Genomic DNA, 9,357 nt, shown 5'->3' with positions numbered 1-9,357 from the left:
CATGCTCAGAGAGTGGCTTCATGAAGTTGTTACATAATATAATTCCCAATTCTTGAAAGGCTACAAATTTTCCCCTAATATGGCACGTGAGGAGTCCAATCACCATTTCACTTGCAGATATTTTATCTAGAATTTATTTTATTATATCTTATGCTGACTATTTTATCTAAGAATTAGCGGAATTTGAAAGCTTTCATTGAGCTATACAGATAATGCAAAATGTGATTAATAAAAAAAGAAAAAAGAAAAAAAAAAGAAGATTCAAAATAGGAAGAAAATTAATCAGTAATAAGTCATCCATGCCTTGACTCAAAAATATGATACTGGAGACACTTTAGATAAAAAAAAATTAGACTAATCAATATATATATTAGCAAATAGATAGGTTGATTCATCCAAGGGTCTCTATTTTGTTTGTGACACACCAAATAATATTTTTTTGCTTGTCAATTTTTGTATTCTGGTTAAGATCCCCCTGTAATTCCCTTAGGTTTTAATTCAGATGTGTGACATGTGACATTTGAAAATCAAATAAATGTCACATATTGCACATTTGTCTAAAAATGAGAGGGAATTGGAGGTGAATCAGTGATCCGATATAAGGAAGTTTTTCCCTATTGGTATAAGCTGAAGAGCCTGAAATACGAAAATGGTGGAATATTGTTAGCGTGCATGGGTTTGGGCTAAAATCGAAGTCGTGTCTCAGAAGGAGGGGGGGAATGGATTAAAAGTTTAAAACATGGATTGGATTATGACTCCACTAAAGGCCGAGTATGTTGAGACATCATTGGTAACTTCGCAACCAATATGGCTAAGGAGAATTTTAGAAGATGTTAGTGAGAAGCAAGAAGAAGTTACTCCAATTTTGTATGGCAACAAATCTGCTGTTGTTATGTCTAAGAATCCAGTCTACTATAGTGGTACAAAACATATTTGCCATCAACTAGTATTCGTCGTTAGAAATAACGTTAAAAATGATGAGATTTATCAAATATAAAATATTACAAGATAGAAGATCAAGTAGCAGATATCTTCACCATAGTTCTTCCAATAGGTAAGTTCTAATACTTTTGAGAAATATTGACCCCACACAACAAATCATTAAATGGAAGCGTTAAAAGTTAATACTTTTGTAGTTTCCCATGCATGTGGTTATTTTCCATGTATAACAAACTTATGTCCTTTTTAGTCATTTAGTTTCATGTAACTAGTTGGGTGCATGATGGACAAGTGTAAGGATACCATTTATGCTTGAAAAAGATATTTATTTACTTAGAGAAGTCTAGAATCAATTTAAATGATGCATAAAAAGACATAATATTTTAGCCCCTTTTTCTTTCCCTTGTTATAAGAAAATAGTTACCATCCACTTAAAAAAAAAGGATCTATAATAGTAAAAGAAAAAAAGAAAAGAAAAAAACGCATCAAAATCACTGGGCCCCTATTCCAAGGAAAACTTTATTTTATTTTAAAGAGTTTCAACCTATGAAGGTCTACTTTTGATGATTGTGCTTTTTATCATTTGATCAAGACAACGATAAGTTTTTGCGCGTAGGCAATAATTGAATATTAGATATCTTATTTAATTATAAAAATTTTTACTAATTGAGCTAACTGAAACCACATTCCAAGGCTAACTTAATATGCTGGGTTTGGTGGATTTTTGTTCATCAAATGAAATGGTAATAGAGTTTGTAGTATTTTAATATTTTCCTTCGTCAATGCATTGTATTAAGAGAAAGGTATCTGATGATTGCACAAAAATCGTCAGTGAGTTGATCCTCCAAACGCGTAACGATAGGGTACTTGAAGAACAAAAAGGATGAAAAATCTACAGAGAGCACCAATGGGGTGCTGATCAAAGACCCTCCAAAAGTTAAGTTAGTGATAGAAGAATCTCTTAGAGCTCAAGGATTCAAGAGTTGGGAGAAATTCCACGTACCTTAAGGAAGGGAGGTTTGGTTGGTGCTTATATAGTGGTGTATAGCTAAACAAAGATCCCATGAATGTAGGAGCTTTCCTTGCAGAGAAGATCTAGAGTTTAAGGCTCTAAGATCTTAGGGCTTCTTTTTCCATATAGGAAGATATGAATGTATAGTAGGGTCTTTGGATGTGGTGTGCAAGTTATTTCTATGTAGAGGTACATGTGTGAGGAACACGTAATGTTTGTGGGATCCAGTAGTCTCAACCATTGGTGTGCCCATCCATTCGTTAGGAAGACGAACCATCTGTTGGTTTATCCAAGAAAAGGACAACATGCGAGCCACTCGTCGGGCACACACATGAGCTACCTGACGGGTCCTTGATTGCGGTCCCATTTGGAGTGACATCTACCTTGACAGGTTCATGTGTTTTGACAACCCTAACGGACGAAAATGCCACTATTAGCTACCCTCTACTCCATCATTCGTCAGGATGGTCGACAGGTGATGGAGTTTATCGAGGCATCATTTATTGCTCTCCCTTGGTGTTTGTGTTATCTGTGGGGCAAGAATGTCTTTTGACAAGGGTTGATGACACGTGGCGACTTCTGAATGGTGGATAAGAATGTCGCATCGCTTCGTTTTCTATGTCCCTTTGCTCTATAAATAGCTCAATGCCATTCCTATCCTTTTTGTTTGCGTATTCTACCTGTCTAGTCACCAGAGCTCTTACCCGATCGTCTTGCTATTGGGATTCGTTGCTACATGGTGCCATTCATTCGTTCAAGCGGTGCATCATCAGTTTTTAAGTAAGTTTCCTTTAATTCCTTATGTTTCCTACTTTCTTCGTTCTCTTTTCTATATTTACTTGGTTGTCGGTCTAGTATCTAGCTTTCGTGTGAGTAGATGCTTAGTTTTCATTCGTCGCTTGTAGATGAGAGAATGTCAGGTGATAGGGAAGCGATCGGTGATTGCTCATTGTCAGTTCGTTTGGATGCAGGTGACGATGGGGCTTGTCCGTCGAGTTATTCCCCTTTGAAGGAATACCAGACGAATCCCTAGGAGAGGGAGTTGTCGGCCGACTTCTTCGAGGAGGAGGAAGGGGAAGAAGAAGTGGAAGAAGAAGAAGAAGAGGAAGAAGAAGAGGACGAAGAGGAAGGAGAATGAGAAGAGGAAGAAGACGAAGGGGGAGAAGAAGTTGAAGAGGGAAGAAGAGGAGAGGAGGTTGAAGCTCCTATTTCGTCAAGCAACAACTACAGGCCATTCATTCTTCCTAGTATCTGGTCAGTGAACAACTTCCTATCAAAAATGTCAGATTAAGTTTTTAGTAGGCTGCGTCCTTGTTTCCATATTCTAGATGATATGAAGTTTTCAATTGGTTGATACCTCTTAATATCTCTTTTGAAAATGTTAAGATGTATCAACTAATTGAATTATAAGACTCTTGACTATCATGATATCATATCATATGTGATCTAATAATAATATATTAAAAGATGAGTGTTACACATAATAAGACATGTTTCTATATATCTAGCATAAAAAAAATATTAAAATTGTGAAGAAAGTTTTCAATCCATATATTACATGAGGAAGTTTTTTTTATTTTTTTATTTTTTATTTTTTTATTTTTTATTTAAAAAAGAGAGTTACATTGGAAAGTAAGTTTTGAACAACAACAACAACAACAAAAATAATAATAATAATACATGCACACTATATGATGAGGTTCGATCATGTGGATTACTATTTGTAATTTAAAATTGTTATGAAAATTTGAAAGCTCAAAGAGTGTAAAACACTATAACTTGTTTAGATCTCAAATTTTAAAAACATGGTTTATTTGCTTTTACTCTAACTTATCTAAGTGTGGAATAAGAGTAAATAATTCTCAATAATCGAAACAACTCTTTAAGCCATAACCACAAGCAAACAACAATAAATATAAAAAGAGTAAGGGAAGAGAGATGCAAATACAAAATAACACCGAGACATGTTATCAAAGAGGAAACCAAAGAACTTGGCGAAAAATCTCTCTGCGACCCTCCAAGTCGAAATGATTCACTAGTGAATAAGTTGGAGTACAAAGATATTAAAAAGACCCTCTAAGCCTAATTTACTCAAAGTACTTGAGCCCTCCAAGCTCCAACTACCAATGAACTTCTCGGAGTCTTGTCTTCACTAGTTATTTAGATCTCGCAATACTGCCCGATTGCACCGCTAAGCCTCACCGGCTTCTTTTGGCAAATACCCAATTCTTCCCAAGCTCCAAAATACTCTCCACACTTTGAATAGGTTTGAGTTGTGTTTTAGTACAAATCTACTCTCAAGGTATAACAATGGAAGAGGGGAAGGAAAAGAGACTACAAATGATTTCCCTATTGAGGACAAGTATCTCTCTCTTTAAAATGTGGGTGTTGTAGAAACCTTTCTTGGGTTTTCTTTTGAATATCCTCTTTACAATTTTGTTGGTAATGAGGGTATATATAGTATAGATGAAGAGTATAAGAGTCACAATTAAAATTATCCAGGTAGAGAGTTTCGCAGGTCACTCACGGGTTAGCCAAGTCGTGAAGTAGCACGTGAAATATTGTCTGGCACTTGACTCTTCAACTTCTAGCATGTGCTTCTTATGTGACCTTTTGCAGGTTGTCCACTCATGAGTCAGTCGCAAGCAAGTTGCGAACCTCACTGTCTTAAGCAATCTTCACCAACTTAATGCTAATCCCAGTACAAATAAATCCCACAAAATACAAGGAAATAAATTAATGCAATTATAACACTTTTTGTCATGGAATAAAACCAACATAAATGTTATGTGAAAAACCATAACTTAACAAAATTCATCATTAATATGCACAATTAGTAGGAAAGTTTTGTAACAAAATTTTTAACATGAATATTAATAATACTTGTCGTTACAAAATTACATATCTAGTCCTCAATATTTACTTTATGTTTCAAAATGGTCCCCATTTTTTGAAATATTTCATTTTAGTTCTTATATTTTAAGTTTGTGTTAGAAAAGTCCCTACCATTAATTGTTAATTGGATTTCCTCTATCTCCAAATAGACATAAAAGAAACCAATTAAGTATTTAAATAACTAATCTTTCCTTCCTTTGTTGGTATCAAAATCTTTTAAATTTCATTGAAACAATCTCAATTCAGATCAAAACAAGGATTGATGAGAAAGACCATTTTGACACAAATTAAAGTATAAGAACTAAAATAAAACATTTCAAACGAATGGGATTTGGGACTACTTTAAAATATGCGATAAAGGTTGATGAGTAAACGTAATCATTCCCTTTTTTTTCAACTTATTAGTCTAACCCAGGTTTTATTGTTGTAATTTACCACGGTAGAGGTACCCAAGGCACTACCAACATATATGATTAGAAGTTATATAACTCAACTAGCTGACACTTCTGGATAAAGTTGTTGTCATCTAGTAAGCAATTACCCAAATTGATTTTAGATTTGCTTTTTCTCTTGTTTTTGAAGTATGTTTATAGGTATCAAAGAAGTAACAAACGATCATACAATGTACTGTAGAGGCCAAATATTTTTCAACATCATTGGTAATGATATGGAAGAATAAATCATAGCAGGTCATGGGCTTAACCCGTCAGTCGAAGTTTGGGCTGACGGGTCAATCATGGGTAACGGACAGTCATGCTGACAGGACCAAGATAAACTGGGGCTGAAGGCTCCAGTTCTAACCGACGGTTATTCAGAGCTCCGCGGTTACTCGTATAGCAAGAAAGTGACGCCAACTTGGCTAAAGGGAGAGAGAAGGCTGACGGTTTCAAGGCCGACGGCTCTGTTGAAGCTAAGACTTGGCCACCACGCATAGGAAGTTGCTTGTGATCCACGCCCAGTATCAGAATCCTATAAGGAAAGGATTCCGCAATCTACGCGCATAAGGATTCCACAATCTACGCGCATAAGGATTCCTATAAGGAAAAGACTTCTGCTCCAAGGAAGAGAGGTCCACCCTCTACCACTATAAAAGCCCCAATACCCTCATAGGCCGAGGTATGCATAATTGACCCCGCTCTAGCACTTTAGAGTTATGAGAAGTTCTAACTTGACCTTCGGAGGGTATTTGGCCGGTACCACACCGGTACTCCTCTTAAGGTCTTCAGCTTTTGTGTTGTGCAGGTGCCGTTTGGAGTGTGCGAGAATCGTGTGGCTCACTGGTGATTTTTTCGGCATCATCAGTTGGCGCCGTCTGTGGGAACTAAATTGCTTTTAGGTAATTAAGCCACATTATCGTTTCCCGGACCAAAGGGTTGCATGGTACTCACTCGCTCAATGGCAACTACTAATGATGCACAAGGAGAGGAACCACCCACGACTGCCCTCGAGAGACAAGTTCAGACTCTCGGTGCCGCCGTGGAACGTCTCACCAAACGGAACCTCGACTTGGAAGAACAGCTGCGCCAGAAGGAGGCAGCACCAAATGACCAACCAGAAGATCAGGAAGAAATTAGCGCTCCAAGGGGAAACCAGGAGAGACTTGAAGGCAGCCACGCCCCAAGCAGGCCGGAGAGGCAGCATGTGAGCATGCCATCCCTCATGGATGCGACTCCACCACATATTGCCGCCGAGATGCAGGCAATGAGGGAACAGATGGAGGTCATGATGAATGCCCTCAAGGGGAGAGTCTCTAGTGATCTTGACGAATTAGTCAATCGTACCGATTCGCCCTTCACTATGGCCGTGAACTCCTTCCCCCTACCCCACAAGTTTCGCATGCCAAATATAGAAAGCTATGACGGGGTGAAGGATCCTTTGGATCACCTGGAGACTTTCAAAACCCTGATGCATCTTCAGGGGGTGGCAGATGAGATTATGTGCAGGGCCTTCCCCACAACACTCAAAGCCCCGCAAGGATATGGTTCAGCCGGCTGACGCCCAACTCTATCAGCACCTTTAAGGAGCTAAGCGCCCAATTCACTACACACTTCATTGGCGGACATAGGTATAAGAAGTCCACATCATGCTTAATGAGTATCAAGCAAAGAGAGGACGAGACGTTATGATCCTACATAACGCGCTTTAATAAGGAAGCGCTATCGGTTGACGAAGCCGACGACAAAATACTTGTAGCAGCCTTCACAAATGGGTTGCGGAAGGGCAAGTTCTTGTTCTCTCTATACAAAAATGACCCGAAGACTATGTCGGAAGTACTCTACAGGGCTACAAAGTATATGAACGTCGAGGACGCGCTGCAGGCCCGAGAAGAGAAGCCGAGAAAAAGGGAAAGGCAGGAAGATGCGCGACCCGACCAAGGAAGAAAGAGGCCCAGAACAGGAGATCGAAGAGACGAAAGGCGTTCCAAGCCTCCGGGAGGGAGATTCACAAGCTTCACCTCGCTAACCGCCCCAATAGATCAAGTCCTAATGCAAATTAAGGACGAAGGGGCGCTGACCTTCCCTGGAAAACTGAAGGGGGATCCTAACAGGCGCGCCAGAGACAAGTACTGCCACTTTCACCGAGACCACGGCCATGATACAGTCGACTGTTACGACTTGAAGCAGCAAATCGAGGCCCTTATAAGGCAAGGGAAATTGCAGAAATTCGTAAGCAAGGAAAGAGCGGATCCAGCACCTCCAGAACACCCTCCCCGACAGGACAACGACCGTCCAAAACCCCCCGTTGGTGACATACGAATAATTGTAGGAGGGATCGCTACCAGGCCGTCCAAAAAGGCTCGAAAGGCGTACCTCCGGATGGTCCAAAATGTCCAGTCGACGGGTCCAGTGCAAAATGGGGCCCGAAGGGAAAGCCCCGTTATCGAGTTCTTAGAAGAAGACGCGTGACGCCTACGCCACCCGCACGACGACGCGCTTGTTGTCAGCTTACGGGTAGGGGACTACAACTTGCATCGAGTGTTGGTCGACAATGGCAGCTCGGCAGACATCTTGTACTACCCGGCAAACCAGCAGATGAAAATCAGCAGGGAACAGCTGATTCCAACAAACGCCCCACTTGTCGGTTTTGGAGGTGCAAAGGTGTTTCCGCTGGGCGCGGTTACGTTGACTGTGACAGCCGGTGACTATCCCCAGCAAATCACAAAGGACGTGACGTTCCTCGTGGTTGACCATTCGTCCGCCTATAACGCTATCCTAGGGCGGCCCACCCTCAATGCGTGGAGGGCGGTAACTTCAACATATCATTTGATGATCAAGTTCCCAACAGAACACGGGGTCGGAGAGCTACGTGGAAATCAGATCGCCGCACGCGAATGCTACGTAGCCATGATGGAAATGGATGACCACCTCCATACCATGTTTTTGTAATAATTTTATAACATGGGACTTCAACACTTAACTAACCACATTATTTACAAGTGAAAATTCAAAAAATAAATCTCCCCCTTCATGTGTGAGCCTTCTGCCAATTCACTTGTGACTCCCCTTGAATGAAAGCCTTTTCAAGTATCTTGCATTAACATTACCAATAGAGTGTCCTTTACTTAACCATGAGTGGAGTGAACATGAGAGTCTTTCTTACACAATTACGGGATACACCAACATGCACAACCTTGACTCACCACTAGTAGAATCTTTTACTCAACCATGGGTGGAATTAACATGAGATTCTTACTTAGTCTACTTAGTGGAATCAATGGCGGCTTTAGGAAGAAAAAAAATTTAGGGTGGTCACTAAGAAATTTAAATTATACAAAATCTAATAAAGCGATAACTTAAATATTTGCTACAACTGTGAATCAAATCACTAAAGAGGGCAAAACTGTTGCGACTGTAAAGTTAAAATGAGTATAACTGTCGTTACCATCAAGGAGAACTCACAACCACAATATTTTTCTTGGCAACATTATTTAAGGAAAAATGAAATTAAAGATTATTTTTATTGAATAGGTTGAACGGGGTAGAAATTTGAATGATTATCGAATTTATCTTTTTGTTTTATAATAGGGTTTTTGTTGAATAATTAATTTGTTCACTTTTTGTTGTTTGGTCTTATCTTGTTTTTGTTTGGTTTATGTTCGTTATTATTTGGGCTAATATTTATTGTTGTTATTTCATATTTTAAAAAAAATAATAATAATAAAAGGGTTTAAGGATTATGTTTGGGGGAAAAATTAATTTTGGAGTAGTGCTATATTCACAATATTTTTACAATAAATCTTATGCAAAAAGCTTTTATTGGTGAATAAAAAAATAATATCAGTATTAGGTCTAAATTAGAATCAGTAACAGCTTACCACATTGAATTTATTGTGAAAATGTTGTGAAATAGCATTACTCTTATTTTTGTTAAATTCAATTTTTTGTAATTTTCAGGTCAGGGTGTTCAACATTTTTATTAGGGGTGGTTACAGTAGGTTAATTTAGCATGTAATATATATATATATATATATGTTTTTGCAAGTTAGGGTGGTCCTGTGACCACCCTGGCTT

The 9,357-nt window shown here is 38.9% G+C and overlaps 1 protein-coding gene across 1 annotated transcript; it reads left to right on the top strand.

The window, feature by feature from the left end:
• The first annotated feature begins 7,107 nt into the window (after positions 1-7,107).
• Positions 7,108-7,752, top strand: LOC136067962 (uncharacterized). The gene has a single exon (XM_065774472.1). It carries the CDS (start codon positions 7,108-7,110, stop codon positions 7,750-7,752), a length of 645 nt encoding a protein of 214 aa, XP_065630544.1.
• Positions 7,753-9,357: the final 1,605 nt, after the last annotated feature.

The sequence above is a fragment of the Quercus suber genome, unplaced genomic scaffold (genome assembly GCF_002906115.3).
Source record: "Quercus suber isolate HL8 unplaced genomic scaffold, Cork oak 2.0 scaffold_93, whole genome shotgun sequence".
NCBI lineage: Eukaryota > Viridiplantae > Streptophyta > Magnoliopsida > Fagales > Fagaceae > Quercus > Quercus suber.
Note: the sequence above shows the minus strand (reverse complement) of the source record. Positions and strands in the feature narration are given on the sequence as shown.

Excerpts from the sequence above, each read along its gene's own strand:
- LOC136067962 (XM_065774472.1), top strand. The coding sequence starts at position 7,108 with ATGTCGGAAGTACTCTACAGGGCTACAAAGTATATGAACGTCGAGGAC.